This window comes from Gorilla gorilla, chromosome 9, assembly GCF_029281585.2.
Source record: "Gorilla gorilla gorilla isolate KB3781 chromosome 9, NHGRI_mGorGor1-v2.1_pri, whole genome shotgun sequence".
In the NCBI taxonomy this organism is placed as follows: Eukaryota; Metazoa; Chordata; class Mammalia; order Primates; family Hominidae; genus Gorilla; species Gorilla gorilla.
The window spans coordinates 24,960,669-24,979,319 of record NC_073233.2 but is presented as its reverse complement, the minus strand read 5'-3'; the positions used below and the strand labels follow the sequence as shown (position 1 = coordinate 24,979,319).

Sequence of the window (18,651 nt, the reverse complement as noted above, 5' to 3'; positions counted from 1 at the left end):
TGGGAAGGGGCGGGGCCTTGGACCGCCGGGAAGTTTGGTCCTCAGCGGCTTCCGTCCTGCAGCAAGTCCGGAAGAAGGTCCAGGGGCTGGAGTCCTGGGACCTGGCTCGGGACCGGCCTGGAGATGGAGTTCGACTGCGAGGGCCTGAGACGGCTGCTTGGCAAGGTGCGGGCAGTCCGCTGGGCCAGTCTGGGTCCTGAGGGTCTTGCGGGGGGTGCCTCTGCCTTTGGCCAGGTTGCCTCCGTTTTGCGTTTCCCGGCTTGTAGTGGGGCTCGGAGCCGGGGCGGCTGGTCTGAAACCGGCTATGGGGCGCGGCCCCAGGGAGGCTGAGGGGACCTGGATTCTGATTTCTCCCGCAACTCTGAGGTTTCCCAACCTCCACCTGGTGCTAGCCCTCCTCATACCCCCAGCTTCACTGACCTCAAACAGCTCCCAGCACACGCCTAACCACGCCTATCTCTCTTTCTCTCTGCTGAAATGGTCTGCCTTTTTTTTCTTTTTTCTTGAATTGCAAAGCTCATCCTTTGTAAGACCTAACTCAGTCACTCCCTGGAAGATTGAATCAACCCTTCTGTTTTCAAAGATATCGATTATCACATTGTGGAGTAATTATGTATTTACAAACCGTACTCTTGCTGTGAGCCCCTTTGACTGCAGACATTGTGCTTTTGTATTCCCTTCCTCTAGCCACTATGTTTGACAACAACATAGGTACTAAATAACTGTGCAGTGAATGAAAGACCTGAGTAGATTTAGAGATGAAGACAGAGCTTGAAGGCCCTGGAGAGATCTTAATGTTGGAAGGGTGGGGAGTAGGCGGGCCGACCTTGAAATCTGACCTATATTTCCGAGACCTGACTAGCCTGAGTTTCCGGTGTACAATCTAAGGGAATCCCCGCCAGTTTTCTAGTTAAGAAGACTAGTTTTCACCAGTTTCCTAGTTAAGGTGGTTTTTTTTTTTTTTTTTTTTTTTTTTTTTTTTTTTTTTGACAGAGTCTTGCTCTGTCCCCCAGGCTGGAGTGCAGTGGTGCGATCTCGGCTCACTGCAACCTCCACCTCCCGGGTTCAAGCCGATTCTCGTGCCTCAGCCTCCCAAGTAGCTGGGACTACAGGCGCGTGCCACCATGCCTGGCTAATTTTTGTATTTTAGTAGAGATGGGTTTTCACCATGTTGGCCAGTCTGGTCTCGAACTCTTGACCTCAAGTGATCCACCCGTCTGAGCCTCCCAAAGTGGTGGAATTACAGGTATGAACCACCGCACCCGGCCTTAAATAATTCTTAATGCTTCTTAAGACTTCCTAATGCAGAAACCATAGTTTATGCCATTTTTGTTATACTTGCTTCTTTCTTTGTTGGGGCAGTTTACATACCCGTGGGAGGTTTTGAAGCCCTAAGATTGAAATTGTTTATGTAAGTGACTTGAATGAATTTATCTACTGCGACAGGTGCAGATCTTGTAGGAAGAGAAGTATCATAATGCTTAGGATTACTATCCTTTCTGTCTCCTCTTCAGAGCATGAGAAATTAAAAGAACCATTCAAGTTTTAATGTGCAGAGGATGATGGATTGTCCGATGGGAAGAATTGTTCAAGTTAAGATTCAAACATAGAGCATATTTTTGGTGGAACTGGAATGAAGGAAAAGAAGAGAGACAATGGTTTTTTCAAGGGTGAGAGTAGAATAGTAGAGGATTTTTTTTCCCATCAGTGCATAGCATAGAGTCTGGCACATAGATAGCTTATTATTATTATTATTGTTTGTTTTGAGACGGAGTCTCGCTCCGTCACCCAGGCTGAAGTGCAGTGGCGCGATCTCTGCTCACTGCCATCTACGCCTCCTGGGTTCAAGCGATTCTCCTGCCTTAGCATCCTGAGTAGCTGGGACTACAGGCGCCCACCACCACGCCCGGCTAATTTTTTTTGTATTTTTAGTAGCGACGAGGTTTCGTCATATTGGCCAGGCTGGGGTAGCTTATTATTAATAAGTATTTGTTGGCTGTATAAATTAAGGAAACCAATCAGAAACAAGTCAGTCCAGCAAATATTTGAAGTTTCCTGACCATTCATTGCAGTATGCAAATAATATTGTTTAATATCTAGAAATAATTTTAGTCTGGGCACAGTTACTCATGCCTGTAGTCCCGGCTACTTGAGAGGCTGAGGCAGGAGAATAGCTTGAGCCCTGGAGTTTGAGTATGCAGAGAGCTATGATTGTGCCACTGCTTGCCGGCCTGGGAGACAGAACGAGACCGTGTCTCTAAAAAGTAGAAATAAATGTAAGGCCAGGCGCGGTAGCTCACGCCTATAATTCCAGCACTTTGGGAGACCGAGGCGCGTAGATCACCTGCGGCCAGGAGTTCGAGATCGGCCTGTCCAACATGGTGAAACCCCATCTCTACTAAAAATACAAAAAAATAAGCCAGGCGTGGTGGCCCGCTCCAGTAATCCCATCTACTCGGGAGGCTGAAGCAGGAGAATCACTTGAACCTGGGAGGTGGAGGTTGCAGTGGCCCAAGATCGTGCCACTGCACTCCAGCCTGGGCAAGAGAGGGAGACCCCATCTCAAAAAAAATAAAAAATAAATGAATTCAAAATTTTTAAAAACTTAGAAATAATTTTGTTGCAGAAAAAATCGATGGAGAAGTGATCAGTACATTAAAAAATTAAGCAACTATGGAGAAAGTAAAAAATCTTATTAAATAGATATCCCAATTTCATAGATGTGAAGATTGTCAGTTCTCTCCAAATTTATCTATAGGGTCAATGCATTTCTTGGAAACTTCAAACTGATTCTAAAATTCATTTAGAAGAGCAGAAGGCCAAGGATAACCTTGACATTATTATGGAAAAAAAATAGATATGAGGGCTAGGTGCGGTGGCTCACGCCTCTAATCCCAGCAATTCGGGAGGCCGAGGTGGGTGGATCACTTGAGGTCAGGAGTTCAAGAGCAGCCTGGCCAACATGGTGAAACCTCGTCTCTCCTAAAAAATGTAAAAACTGGGCTTGGTGGTGGGCACCTGTAACCCCAGCTACTTTGGAGGCTGAGGCAGGAGAATCGCTTGAACCTAGGAGGCAGAGGTTGCAGTGAGCTGAGAATGCGCCACTGCACCCCAGCCTGAGCCACAGAGCAATACTCTGTCTCAAAATAATAATAATAATTTAATAAATAAAGAATAGATGATAGATTTGAGGACCTGCTTTACCAAATATCAGTACTATGGCAAGTAAAATTTAGTGTGGCATTGGTGTGGAGTAGACTAACCGGTGAAACAGACTAAAGGGCTTAGAATCGTAGTCACACATGTTTGGAAATGCAATATAAAACAGAAGACATTGCAGATAACTGGCGAAAGGAGAATGGAGAGACAAGTGAATATCCACATGAGAAAAATGAAATTGTACCTTGTATCCCTACCTTACACCAAACATAAAAATTTCCAGTGGATTAAAGATCTAAATGTAAAAGACAACTTTAAAACCTAAAAAGATAAATGTTATAGGCTCAGAATATGCAAACCGTTTTAAAATAATACACAAATAAGAGACAAATTCAACTGTATTAAAATTAAGAACAGAAGACACCATGAAGAAAGTGAAGAGGCAGCCAGGTGTGGTGGCTCACACCTGTAATCTCAGCACTTTGGGAGGCCAAGACAAGCAGATCTGTTGTGTCCAGGAGTTTGAGACAAGCCTGAACAATATGGCAAGACCCTATCTCAATTTTTTTAAAAAGAAAATTAAAGAAAGTGAAGAGGCAAGATACAAACTTAGAGAAGCTATCTGTAGCACACATAACTGACAAAGTATTGGTATCTAAAATATATAAAGCATGCCTACAAATCAATATTAAAACCAATAAATAGGCCAGGCATGGTGGCACACACCTGTAATCCCAGCACTTTAGGAGGCAGAGGTGGGCAGATCACGAGGTCAGGAATTCAAGACCAGCCTGGCCAACATAGTGAAACCCTGTCTCTACTAAAAATACAAAAATTAGCCGGGCATCCTGGCATGCGCCTGTAGTCCCAGCTACTCAGGAGGCTGAGACAGGAGAATCACTTGAACCCGGGAGGTGGAGGTTGTGGTGAGCTGAGATCACGCCACTGCACTCCAGCCTGGGCAACAGAGCAAGACTCCATCTCGAAAAAACAAAACAAAACAAACAAGTAAATAGATAATTGGGCAAAAGATATAAATAAGCATTTTTTAAAAACAGGAATAAAATCACTAATCACATTTCAATTGTTAGTAGCCACATGTGGTTTGTGGCTATCATATTGGACAATGTATGTGTAGATTATTTCCATTATGGCAGAAAGCTTTGTCAGACAGTTCTGTATCATAAGTGGGTGGGTCAATTCACCAGTACTTATTATTCTGCAAAAAGCATGTGCTTTTTTTTTTAAAGAGACAGAGCCTTGCTCCGTCTCCCAGGCTGGAGTGCAGTGGTACCATCATAGCTTACTGCAGCCTCAAACTCTTGGACTCAAGTGATCCTCCTGCCTCAGCCTCTGGAGGTAGCTAGGACCACAGGCAACATCACCACATCTGGCCAATTTTTGTTTTTATTTTTGTAGAGACAGTGTCTTGTTGTGTTGCCCAGGCTGGTCTCAAACTACTGGCCTCAAGTGATCCTTTGTCCTTGACTGTCCAAAAGGCTGGGATTACAGATGTGAGCCACCATGCCCAGCCAATAAGTATATTCCTTCGTTTATATTAAGTGTTACATTTAGAGAAATTACCTAGTTCCCTAATTCCTATTTTCTGCTCCTCCGGCTGAGTTACCTCGGAGAGGCAACTTAACCTAGATTTGCTCACTCATAAAATGGTAATACTGCGGTGGCTCACACCTGTAATCTCAACACTTTGGGAGGCTGAGGTGGGTGGATCACCTGAGGTCAGGAGTTCAAGACCAGCCTGACCGACATGGAGAAACCTCGTCTCTACTAAAAATACAAAATTACCCGGGTGTGGTGGTGCATGCCTGTAATCCCAGCTACTCGAGAGGCTGAGGCAGGAGAATCGCTTGAACCTGGGAGGTGCAGGTTGCGGTGAGCCGGGATTGCGCCATTGCATTCCATCCTGTGCAACAAGAGTGAAACTCTGTCTCAAAAAAAAAAAAAAAAAGTAATACTGGACTTGATCTATAAGATTCCTTCCTGCTAAAAATTTCTTTTAATAAATGATACTACAAAGTATTATTATTCCTCAGTGTGTCCTACATTTGAGCAAAGTCATATAAGAATACTCTTGAAATATCAGTCTTCTAGGCCGAGTGTGGTAGCTCACGCCTGTAATCCCAGCACTTTGGGAGGCCAAAGCAGGTGGATCATCTGAGGTCAGGAGTTCGAGACCAGCCTGGCCAACACGATGAAACCCCATCTCCACTAAAAACACAAAAAAGCCAGACATGGTGGCGGGTGCCTGTAATCCCAGCTATTTGGGAGGCTCAGGCAGGAGAATTGCTTGAACCCGGGAGGCGGAGGTTGCAGTGAGCCAAGATAGTGCCACTGCACTCCAGCCTGGGCAACAAGAGTGCAACTCTGTCAAAAAAAAAAAAAAAAAAAAAAACTGGGCACGATGGCTCACGCCTCTAATCCAAGTACTTTGGGAGGCTGAGGCAGGTGGATCACTTAAGCTCAGGAGTTCGAGACCAGCCTGGCCAACTTGGTGAAACCCCGTTTCTACTAAAGATACAAAAAATTAGCCAGGTATGGTGATGCGCATCTGTAATCCCAGCTACTCAGGAGGCTGAGGCAGGAGAATTGCTTGAACCCGGGAAATGGAGGTTACAGTGAGCTGAGATCACGCCATTGCACTCCAGCCTGGGCGACAAGGTGAGACTGCCTCTCAAAAGAAAAAAGAAATATCAGTCTTCTGAATAAATACACTGTAGTGCAGCAGGCAAATTTAAAATTTTATTAAACTCAATTTTTCAGTCTTACTAATTTTTATAACCATGTAACTGTATTACTTTTAGAATGTCTTGGACCACTTTCATCTTTAGTGAAGTACCTGTACCCTTTAAGCACATGGCACTGCTTGAGACACATTTCTTTAGAGAATGTTATGCAGAATTTTTAGTGGTGAGGACCAGTATGGAATCTGTCTTAATATTACACTAAGAAGATACACTGTTTAATATGAAGTGAAAATAAGGCTGGGTGTGGTGGCTCACACCTGTAATCCCAGCACTTTGGGAGGGTGAAGCAGGTGGATCCCTTGAGCCCAGGAGTTCAAGACCAGCCTCGGCAACATGGTGAAACTCATCTCTACGAAAAATACCAAAGAATTATCCAGGCATGGTGGCACGCACCTGATTGTGCCACTGCACTCCAGCCTGGGTGACATAGTGAGACCCTGTGTCCAAAAAAAAAAAAAAAAAAAATTAATATTTTCCTTGGGACAGATAAAACAGGTACTTTTTGGCTGGGGCCGGGAGAGGGGGTGGGTGGTGGGTGTCAAAACAAAACAGCAAATGAAATATTTAACTAATAGTAACATTTGGGTTTTTAAGTCCCGAGAAGAGTGCTTTTGCTGCCTTTGAGAAACTTGTGTAGCAGTTTTGCAATTAAATCAATTCTAGTGTAGCCTTATATAGCTATTAATAATCATGTTCTCCAATGATTTTAAGGATGTAAAAAATAGTGGAAAATGAAACATAAATTATATTTGTTGATAATATGTATATTCCAGGTGACAACAATGCAGCCTTTTGTACATTTGTGTAGTGTTTGGAGTTGAGGTGACTTCATTCAGTTTTGTTTACACTGAATCATGGGCACTGAATCTAGGACTCACTTTGCCCAACAGACTAAACAAGTCTGTTTTAGTTAATACTGATCATTTCTTAGTTTTGATGCTCAGTGCTGTGGATCATAATTACTTTCTATGTCTACTTTACTCATATAAATCTGCCTATTTGCTAACTCCTATCCAAAAAACATAATTCTATCAAAGGGACACCCTGTACTAAGTACTGTGAAGAGCTGGAACAATGAGCGAAAGACGATTCCTGCTCTCAAGTTGTTTATAATCAGACTTCTCTTCTAGCAAATTCTTCCCCATCTTAGAATGGCCTTCCCTTTTCCCCCAATTTTCTTTTTTTTTTTTTTTTGAGACAGTGTCTCGCTCTGTCTCTAGAGTGCAGTGAGGTGATCCCACCTTGTTGCAACCTCTGCCTCCCGGGTTCAAGTGATTCTCCTGCCTCAGCCTCCCGAGTAGCTGGGATTACAGGTGCATGCCAGCATGCCTGGCTAATTTTTGTATTTTTAGTTGAGATGGGATTTCACCATGTTGGCCTGTCTGTTCTCGAACTCCTGACCTCAAGTGATTTGCCTGCCATGGCCTCCCAATGTGCTAGGATTACAGGCGTGAGCCACCATGCCTGGCTTAACCACTAATTTTCTATACCATTGTAGACTGTAGGCTGAAATGTAGATTCAGCTTCTCCAGAGGCCTTTCTCTAACTTAGATGTTCTTTGTGTCAATTTGTAGTTTCCTGCCTGTACTTACTATTGTATACGTATTTTGTTTATTATCTCACTTTTACATATGTTAATTGTAAGACCTGCATACACACCTGTTGAAGTTTGTAGGCAGTAGAGCTATATCTTTTTTTCTTTTTCTTTTTTTTTTTTTTTTTTTTGGAGACTGAGTCTAGCTCTTGTTGCCCAGGCTGGAGTGCAATGGCACCATCTCGGCCCACTGCAACCTCCGCCTCCTGGGTTTAAGCGATTCTCCTGCCTCAGCCTCGCAAGTAGCTGGGATTATAGTCGCCTGCCACCATGCCCGGCTAATTTTGTATTTTTAGTAGAGATGGGGTTTCACCATGTTGGTCAGGCTAGTCTCGAACTCCTGACCTCAGGTGATCCACCCACCTTAGCTTCCCAAAGTGCTGGGATTACAGGCGTGAGCCACCGCTCCCGGCGAGCTATATCTTTTTTGCAGGTGAACAACTTAAGGCTCTGAGAGAGGAAACAGGATCCACTAGCAATCCTCTTCCATTTTCTCCCAAACTCCCACAATCCTAGGTTTCCACTAGTCTACTTTGTGTTTCTATGTATTTGCCAGTTGGAGATATTGCATATACATGGAATCATAAAATATATAGCCTTTGTGTCTCATTTCTTTTCTTTTTAATTTTTCTTTTTTTTTTTTTTCTGGGAAGCACAGTCTCTGTCCAAGACCAGAGGCAGGCACTTCCTGTGTCTAGTTTCTTTCACTTAGCATAGTGTTTTTAAGGTTCATCCATGTTGTAGCATATATTAGCATTTTATTCCTTTTTGTGGTTGAATATTTCATTTTATGGATATGCCACATTTTATTCATTCATTAGTTAATGGACATTTGAATTGTTTTCACTTTTTGGCTATTATGAATAATGCTGCTATGAACAATTGCATACAAGTTTTTGTGTAGATACCCGTTTTCATTTTTCTTGAGTGTATACCTAGAAGTGGAATTAATTGCTCAGTCATGTAGTAACCCTGACTCTGTATTTAGTCTTTTGAAGAACTACCAGGCTGTTTCCCAAAGCAGCTGCATCATTTTGCCACTGGCAGTGGTGTATGTGTGAGAGTTCTGATTTCTTTACATCCTCTCCAACACTTGTTACTCCTTTTGATGATAGCCTGTCTTTTGATTATAGTATGAATCCACCAGCTGTTTTGTTCTTTTTCCTGATCGTTTTGGCTATTCTAGGTCCCTTAAATTTCCAAATGAATTTTAGAGTCTGTAAATCTTTGCCAAAAAAAAAAAAAAAGCCTGCTGGGATTTTGATAGGGATTGTGTTGAATCTGTTGAGGAAAATTGCCATCTTAACAATACTGTCTTCAAGTCCATGAACAAGGGATGCTTTCCATTTACTTTGGTCTATTTTATTTTTTTCAACAATGTTCTGTAGTTTTCAGAGTCTAAGTTTTGTACCTTGTTAAATTTATTCCTAAATATTTTATTCTTTTTGATGCCATTGTAAAAGGAATTGTTGTCTCAAATCCATTTTCAGAATGGTAAACTCTTAATATACTTATTTTCTTTCATTTAAACCTAACCACTAGTGTAAGAGGTAAGTGTTATTTATTTTTGCAGATGAGAAAATAAGCTTAAAGAATTTAAATGATTTTGCCCACAGGACAACCAAGTCAGTATCTCTGAGAAGACATCTGGATAAATGAAGAAGCAGTTCACACACCTGACTACAAAACTTGCATGCTTTTGTTTTCCATTTGAAACCCAGGATGCAGTGCCAGGAAGGTGGGAGGGGAAAGTTGAGGTATCTCAAGTGAATGAGCCATGCCAAAAAGACGGTTGGATCCTGCGTAGTGGTGAGAGGGGTGATCCATTCTGCCTCATCATTTAAGCTGTCTGGAGGTATTTGGAGGCAGTTTGATTTAGAGATTAAAGACTCTGGTCCTGGATTTGAGCTCAGACTTCACTATTTAACTTGCTATATGACTCAGCAAGTTACTTTGATTCTCTAGCTTTCATTTTCTTCTCCTGCTCCTATAGAGCAGTTGTAAAGCCCTACCTACCTGGTAGGGTTGTTGTTAAAAAGATTAAATCAAATACCATTCTTGTTTGCAGAGCTCAGGGCCTACCACACGGTAAATTGTCAGTTAAATATTAACTGCAGGCCCGGCGTGGTGGCTCACGCCTGTAACCATAGCACTTTGGGAGGCCAAGGCAGGCAGATCACGAAGTCAGGAGTTCGAGACCAGCCTGACCAACATGGCAAAACCCTGCCTCTACTAAAAATACAAAAAATTAGCCAGGCGTGGTGACGTGTGCCTGTAATCCCAGCAACTCAGGAGGCTGAGGCAAGAGAATCACTTAAACCCAGGAGACAGAGGTTGCAGTGAGCTGAGATCCCGCCACTGCATTCCAGGCTGGGCAACAGAGTGAGACTCCGTCTCAAAAAAAAAAAGTTAACTGCAATTGTTCTTTTGCTTATAGCTTTATTCTTACTCCATGCTTATTTTTCTCTTTTCAGTACAAGTTCAGAGACCTAACTGTGGAAGAACTAAAGAATGTAAATGTATTTTTCCCACATTTCAAATATTCCATGGACACCTATGGTAAGAATCATATCCTCTAGTTTAAATGCTGCATTATTTGAACTACTAATTTTTGGTCCTAAAGAGCTGCAAAATTGTAATTTCTCTTTTTCTCTTTTATCCTCTGATTTTCAGCTATACTTTATGACCTGCAATTTCTGAGAAAGCTTAAATTAATACACTGTATCTTGTATTAGTTTTCTATTGCTGCTGTAACAAACTACCACAAACTTAGTGGCTTTAAAAAACACACATTTACTGTGTTATAATTCTGTAGGCAAGAAGTCCAACACAAATTTCTATAGCTTAGAAAGTGAACTAGAGGTTTGACTTGGCTAAAATCCAGGTGTCAACTGCCTTTGTTTCTGGAGGCTCTGGGAGATAATGTTTCCTTGCCTTTTTCAGTTTCTAGAGGTCACCCACATTCCTGGGCTCTTGGTCTCCTTTCTCCATCTTCAAAGCCAGCAGTGTTGCATGTCTCTAACCATTCTTCTATGGTCAAATCGCCCTCTGACCACAGCTGGGAAAGATTCTCTGCTTTTAAGGACCAATGTGATTAGATTAGACCCACCCCGGTAATACAGGATAATTTCTTCATCTCCTTAATTTTTGTAAGGCTAGCCAAGTGATCAGAGTCACTAATCACATCTAAAAAATCCCTTTGCCAAGTAAGGTGACATATTCACAGGTTCCAAGGGTTGGATATGGACATCTTTAAAGGACCTTTATTCGGCCTATCATATATATATGGTTGATTCTAAATCATTAACAGTTCTAGTTATTCTATTCACCTAATAGTAAGAATTTGGTTTTCTAAGAAATATTTTACTTTATTATCTTTATCTTTCTTTTTTTTTTTTTTTTTTTGAGACGGAGTCTTGCTCTGTCGCCCAGGCTGGAGTGCAGTGGCACCATCTCAGCTCACTGCAACCTCTGCCTCCTAGGTTCAAGCGATTCTCCTGCCTCAGCCTTCCGAGTAGCTGGGATTACAGGCAGCCACCACCATGCCCAGCTAATTTTCTTGTATTTTTAGTAGAGACGGGGTTTCACCATGTTGGCCAGTCTGGTCTCGAACTCCTGACCTCAATTGATACATCCACCTCGGCCTCCCAAAGTGCTGGGATTACAGGCGTGAGCCACTGTACCCGACCATGGGCTCTTTTATGAAGACACTAGTCTCATTCATGAGGGCCCAAAGGCCCCCCTCCAAGGTAGTTTGATTGTTTGAAACCAGAGATAGTGTTTCCTGTACTCAATCCTGAGATTAGGGCGTTGATTCTCTATCAGTGTGTCCCAGTTATTGATGAGAAAGTTGAACTTTCAGAGATATGAATGTTGAAAAGAGGTTGAGAATAATGGAATTAGAGAAACCAAAGAAGGTAATTATTGATCTAACAGGTTGCTTTAGAAAGCAATGCTGGCAGTTTTTCTTCTGGTTCTAAAAGTGACTATAACTGATTTTGTTACATGCGATAATGTTTTTTTATTTGTTTGTTTTTTGGTTTTTGGTTTGTTTTTGCGGGAGACTGGAGGTTGGTTGGTTGGTTTGTTTGTTGAGACATAGTCACTGTCTGTTTGCCCAGGCTGCAGTGCAGTGGCACGATCTCAGCTCACTGCAACCTCCCCCTTCGAGGTTCAAGCAATTCTCGTGCATCAGTCTCTCCAGTAGCTGGAACTACAGGCGCATGCCACCATGCCCTGCTAATTTTTGTATTTTTAGTAGAGATGAGGTTTCACCATGTTGGCCAGGCTGGTCTTGAACTCCTGACCTCAAGTGATCCACCCACCTTGGCCTCCCAAAGTGCTGGGATTACAGGCATGAGCCACTGTGCCAGACCTGGAATTTTACTGTTACTCAAATCAGTCACCCCGAGCGTTGTGAGAACAGTTTTTAATGACAGCTTGGTGGGTGGGGGGAAGCCAGTGAGCCAGGAGTGCTGATTGGTTAGGTAGAAGATGAAATCATGAGAAGTTGAAGTTGTCCTCTTGCTCTAGGTCACTTCCCGGGTTGGGGCCACAAGATCAGATGAGCCAGTTTATCAGTCTGGGTGGTGCCAGCTGATCCATCAAGTGTAGGGCCTGCAAAATATCTCAAGCACTGATCTTAGGAGCAGTTTAGGGAGGACCAGAATCTTGTAAGCCTCCAGATGCATGATTACTAAACCATAATTTTTATTTTATTTTACTTTATTTATTTATTTATTTTTCTGAGATGGAGTCTCGCTCTGTTGCCCAGGCTGGAGTACAGTGGTGTGATCTTGGCTCACTGCAACCTCTGCCTCCTGGCTTCAAGTTATTCTCCTGCCTCAGCCTCCCGAGCAGCTGGGAACCACCACACCCGGCTCATAGAGATGGGGTTTCATCATGTTGCCCAAGCTGGTCTTGAACTTCTGACCTCAAGTAATCCACCTGCCTCAGCCTCCCAAAGTGCTGGGATTACAGGTGTGAGCCACTGTGCGGCCATAAACCATAATTTTTAATTTTGTGGCTAATTTGTTAATCTTACAAAGGCAGTCTAGTCCCCAGGCAAGAAGGAAGTTTGTTTTGGGAAAGGGCTGTTATTGTCTTTGTTTTAAACTATAAATTATAAATTAAGTTCTTCCCAAAGTGAGTTCAGCCTATGCCCAGGAAGGAACAAGGACAGCTTAAAGTTTAGAAGGAAGACGGAGTTGGTTAGGTTAGATCTTTTTCGCTGTCTCAGACATAATTTTGCAAAGGCAATTTCAACCCCTCCCTTTGGATTTTTAAAACACCTTAATCTTAAGGTGTTGGCTAATGAAAATTGGAAAAGGCCGTTGATCACTCTGGCTTCTTCCTGCTGAGGGGATGTAGTGGAGGTAGGTGTTGACACCGAGGTGAGAGGAGTGGAACTGCTTTGCAACTGACATGTGACAATTATTTAATAATGGCCCCACATATTATAGTACTTCTTAAAAGTTTTCAAATTTTCTCATTTGATCCTTATGACAACTTTGTAAGGCAGTCTTATTATCTTTATTTTATAGATGATAAAACTGAAGATCGAAGATGATTAAAGTCACCAAAAGTCACATTCCTCTAAGTGGGGAAGGTGGCCCTAGAACTTGGGGTTTCAGTGTCAAAGTCCTGTATTCTTTCAGCTACCCTTACTGCTTTCTAAGTAAACAACATCTAGTCATTTCCTCTTGTTGACAGATTTACTGATTCCTAGATTATGTTTAGAGATTGTGTGTGTATTTGTGTGTGTATTTATGAGCACACACATGTGCACACTTACATACTTTACTACAGTTCTTTCTGTTTCTGATTGCACATTTTGGGGCTTTTTTTTTTTCTTCTAGTTTTTAAAGATAGTTCTCAGAAAGACCTGCTGAATTTTACTGGCACAATTCCTGTGATGTATCAGGGTAAGTGTGGAAGTTGAAAAAAATGTGTGAGTTTTCTAAAAGAGCAGTTCATTTAATAACTTAAATTTGTTTATGCCATAACATTCTGAAAGTATTATTACAGATATATGACCTATACAGAACCTTACTGGATCTGTTCCAGTCAAGGAAGGCCTATATTAATGTCAACAAGTTCAGTTCAATTCAACAAATACTTATTATCAACTAGAGAAATCAAATAGAACAGCGTAACTTCGATCTCTTAAAAAGAGTTCAGCATTGTACAATGAGAATACATTGCCCAAAAGACACTAGGAAGCTGCATTTTGTGGGGACTTCTTTCAAAGTAGGTGCTTCTTTGTGGTAGCTCCTGGATTATCACAAACCCCCTACTACCACTACTCTGAAAGGCTCCAGGGTACAAAGGAAAGCAAGACAGACATAGGCCTGCCCTTGGGGAGAGTTACTTTTTTCTTCATTACACCTATATTTTGTTCCCCTCCTTTCCTCTCTATGTGATATAGCATTATCTCCATTCCATAGGTGAAACTGAATCTTAGCCTGGTCTGATTTACCTAAGATCACACAGCTAGTGTTAGCCTGAAACTCAGACTCCAATAGGAAAATTTTACAACACAGAGGCCATTAAAGCTCAAAGAAAAGAACACATTTTAGAGTGACCTAGCAGTTTAGAATAGCTAAGTGTTTGCCCAAAAATAAAGGAAAACAAATCACTGACTTTTCTTACACTTAACTCTTCCCATTTTTCCAGACCTACTTCTCCTGTGTTCATCAAGGACTAACCTTTCAGATAAGAATCACAAGAGGTTGCTTATATATAGTATGATTTTAAGAACACCAGTGAATCTTTGTTTCCAAATATTTATCTGAAGTGGTGCCTGAAATTTCACCATTAGAAATTCACTGTTCTTGCCGGGTGTGGTGGCTCATGCCTGTAATCCCAGCACTTTGGGAGGCCTAGGTGGGCAGATCACTTCAGGTCAGGAGTTCAAGACCAGCCCGGCCAACATGGTGAAATCTCATCTCTACTAAAAATACAAAAATTAGGCCTGATGGCACGCGCCTGTAATCCCAGCTACTCAGAAGGCTGAGGCAGGGGAATCTCTTGAGCTCGGGAGACAGAGGTTGCAGTGAGCCGAGATTGTGCCACTGCATTCCAGCCTGAGTGACAGAGTGAGACTCAGTCTCAATAAAAGTTCACTGTTCTTTTGAAATGCAAATAATCCCAGGAAGAATAACATCCATAATCACTAATATACAGTTATGTGCTTAAAGGACATTTTTGGTATTTGTTGAACAGTTGAGTTAGTTTGATTATTGACTGAAGGGTTTAGGAATAAGTGGCTTACTGGGGCATTTGAAACAGAGGATACACTGAAAGGGGGGCTGAGAAAGATCTGGAAACCAAATAGGGAGAGAACAGCATAACTTTGATCTCTTAAAAAGAGTTCAGCATTGTACAATGAGAATACATTGCCCAAAAGACACTAGGAAGCTGCATTTGGGGGGACTTCTTTTAAAGTAGGTGCTTCTTTGTGGTAGCTCCTGGATTATCACAAACCCCCTTAATTCCCCACTCCCCACCCCCAGTCATGACTTGTTGCTAGAGATGCACTCATGTTTTGTTCTGCTTCTGTGTATGTCCCACCATGATACCTCCTTTTGCAATAGTAGGCACTCAGGAAATGTGTAGGAATTCATTTTGTTTTTATGCATAGGAGAATGGATGGAGATGAATGCAGCTAGCCATGGGATCCATGCAGAGATTGCAGAGTGAAGTAGGCAGAACAGGCATAGAGTTGATTTTTCTTTTCTTTCCTTGGTCTTCCCTGCCAAGCTTTCAGACTGTTTCCTGGCTGCGTAGAGAATTTTCCTCAGACCTGTTCCCCTTAAGTTATATTCTGAATTTATCTTGGTTAGACGTTAAAAAGAAAGGGAAGGGAAGGGTATTAGGGAAAGGAGGAAGGGAGAGGAAGAGGGAAGGAAACTGATTAAGGTGATTCATTCTGAGAGATAAAGGCTAATTCTTAACCCACCCCAGTGTTTTCAAGGGTAGTTGCATATTAACAGAGGAGCTTGTGAATTTAAATGAATTACTGCTTAGTAGCATTTCCGTTTCTAATACAGAGTAGGGCGGTAACATGAGGGCAGAAAGGTTATCTTAATACCATTGGTAAAATCCCGCTGATTGGCACTATGCCTGTCCTGCAGTCATTGAGTTATGTCATTGATTCTTATGCTGGGGTCTTCCTCAGGTGCTCCCCCCACCTTTTTTTCCTGCATTACACTTTTCCTTTGCTTTGGAATTATATCAACTCAGTGTGAATGCACACTAATTATTTCCTGCTGATCAGAAGGTCAGAATGTATATTATCTTTCTCATCTGTAAAATGGGCCAATAGTAGAGCCCACCTCAGAGTTGTAAGGCTTAAATGAATTACAGTAAGTAAAGCTCTGGGCATAGTGCCTGGCATATAGTGTGTGCCAGTATATGCTCAGTAAATGTGGCCATTATTATTTGTCTGCCTTTATGTTTTTTTTTTTTTTTTTGAGATGGAGTTTTGCTCTTGTTGCCCAGGCTGGAGTGCAATGGTATGATCTCAGCTCACTGCAACCTCCACCTCCCAGGTTCAAGCAATTCTCCTGCCTCAGTCTCCTGAGTAGCTGGGATTACTGGTGTGCACCACCATGCCCAGCTAATTTTGTGTTTTTAATAGAGACGAGGTTTCTCCATGTTGGTCAGGCTGGTCTTGAACTCCTGCCCTCTGGTGATCTGCCCGCCTCTGCCTCCCGAAGTGCTGGGATTACAGGCGTGAGCCACCGCGCCTGGCCTTGTCTGCCTTTATTACTCTCTTTTAGTTAACTAGTTTTATTAGTGTAATGATTATACATGCTTATGCTAAAAAAAATTTAAACGTTTGGGAAGGGATGAAGTGAAGCCTATATCCTCCCATCTACATGGAACTTCTGTTAATATTACCTTATGTTTACCTCTAGAAATTTTTGGTATTATTTCTTATACAGCCAACATTGTGTTAAGTTATAATGATACTTTTTCTTCAAACACTCATTTTTTAGAGATGTATGTAATCTTTTTTACTTTTTTTTTGAGACGGAGTCTCGCACTGTCGCCCAAGCTGGAGTGCAGTGGCGCGATCTCGGCTCACTGCAAACGCCACCTCCCAGTTTCATGCCATTCTCCTGCCTCAGCCTCCTGAGGAGCTGGGACTACAGGTGCCCGCCACCACACCTGGCTAATTTTTTGTATTTTTAGTAGAGATGGGGTTTCACCGTGTTAGCCAGGATGGTCTTGATCTCCTGATCTCGTGATCTGTCCGCCTCGGCCTCCCAAAGTGCTGGGATTACAGACATGAGCCATCACGCCTGGCCTCTTCTTTTTCTTTTAAGAGAGAGGGTGTTGCTCTGTTGCCTAGGCTAGAGTACAGTGGTGTGATCATAGCTAACTGTAACCTCAAATTTCTGGGCTCAAGCATTCTTCCTGCCTCAGCCTCCTGAGTGGCTAGGACTACAGATATGTGCTACCACACCAGGGTCTTGCATTGTTGCCCAGGCTGGTCTTGAAGTCCTGGACTCAAGCTGTCCTCCCATTTTGGCCTACCAATGTATCATCTTAAGATCACACCTATCTAAACTTTGTTTACATCCAACTTAAGTTATGTTCTTATGATATAATTCCTTTAAATCTGAGGACTTTGTGTCAGGAGTTCGGACTCTTCAGTGCTGAATTACTAAAAGCTAGATGTGCAGGGTAGGAGTCAAGGTATTTGCTGATGGGAAAGAGGGAAGGAAAAAGAGACTAGTGAACTAGTGGTGAAATCTTAACATTTAGACACAGGAATCTGAGTCACCAGGCGCTTTGCCAGTCATGGGCTGTTAAAATGCATGAATACTGCTGGGGAGGGGCATTGGTGGAGGCAGATCCTTGATCAACCAGGGGAATACCTTCAATAGACATTTTTTGTTTTGTTTTGTTTTTTTGAGACAGAGTCTTGCGCTGTCACCTGGCTGGAGTGCAGTGGTGCAATCTCGGCTCACTGCAACCTATGCCTCCTGAGTTCAAGCCATTCTCGTGCCTCAGCCCCCCAAGTATCTGGGATTACAGGTGCTTGCCACTATGCCTGGTTAACTTTTTGAATTTTTAGTGGAGACGGGGTTTCACCATGTTGGTCAGGCTGGTCTCGAACTCCTGACCTCAAGTGGTCAACCCACCTCGAAAGTGCTGGGATTACAGGTGTGAGCCACCACGCCCGGCCTTCAATAGACATTTCTTTCCTTTTCTTTAATGTGTAGTGATTAATGTAGGAAGTGACTCCATCAGGATTTGGGCTGCCACTCTGGCTATATTAGTAAACATTTTTGAAAATTTGATTTTTTTTTTTTTCTTGAGAGGCAGGGTGGATGATTTGGCCATTGTTTTAATTAAACTTACTCAAATGTTATACCAGTGATTGAATAGGAACATATTTCCAATGTGAATGTGGATGAAATGGGGGGAATAGGCGTTGATTAACATTAATCCTTTATATGTAAACCTGACTAGACTACTCATTTCTTTTCTTTTCTTTTCTTTTTTTTTTTTTTTTTTTGAGACAGCGTCTTACTCCGTAACCCAGGCTGGAGTGCAGTGACACAATCATGGCTTACTGCAAACTTGACCTGCCAGGCTCAAGTCATCTGCCCATCTCAGCCTCCCCAGTAACCGGGACTGTAGGTGTGTGCCACCACACCCAGCTAATTTTAAAATTTTTTGTAGAGATGGGGTTCCTCCATGTTGCCTAGGCTGGTCTGAAACTCCTGGGCTCATGCAATCTGCTCACCTCAGCCTCCCAAAGTGCTGGGATTACAGGCTTCAGCCACCACCCCAGCCTACTCATTTCTTAAAATGCCGCCTAGCTATATCATAATGTGTATGCTTTATTATTGTTTGAAGATATGTTTCTTTTGTCTCAAATAGGTAATACATATAACATACCAATTCATTTCTGGATTTTGGATTCTCACCCTTTCGCTCCCCCTATTTGCTTCTTGAAGCCAACTGCAAATATGAGAATCTTAGTCGGAAAACATGTGGATGCTCAAGGCAGAATATATTTGCCGTATCTCCAAAACTGGAGCCATGTAAGATCAATTTGGATTTTCTACAGAAAGCTTTTTTTTTTTTTTTTTAAATACTTATCATTGATTCTGC

General features: G+C 42.3%; 1 protein-coding gene across 8 annotated transcripts in view; it reads left to right on the top strand.

The window, feature by feature from the left end:
• Positions 1 to 34: 34 nt before the first annotated feature.
• The window catches only part of UEVLD (UEV and lactate/malate dehyrogenase domains), a 58,886-nt gene continuing 40,269 nt past the window's right edge, over positions 35 to 18,651 (top strand). For 3 of the 8 annotated variants that reach the window (XR_010135446.1, XR_008669783.2, XM_055355999.2), the window contains exons 1-4: positions 38 to 165; positions 9,993 to 10,077; positions 13,377 to 13,442; positions 18,418 to 18,581. Coding sequence is in view for 5 of the 8 variants with exons in the window: in XM_055355999.2 (XP_055211974.2) it covers positions 124 to 165; positions 9,993 to 10,077; positions 13,377 to 13,442; positions 18,418 to 18,581 (357 nt within the window). In the remaining 3 variants the exon portion in view is untranslated. Of the gene's footprint in view, positions 166 to 9,992; positions 10,078 to 13,376; positions 13,443 to 18,417; positions 18,582 to 18,651 lie in introns of those variants that run through there. The other 5 variants (XM_004050797.5, XM_004050796.5, XM_004050795.5 and 2 more) reach the window with 4 other exon arrangements.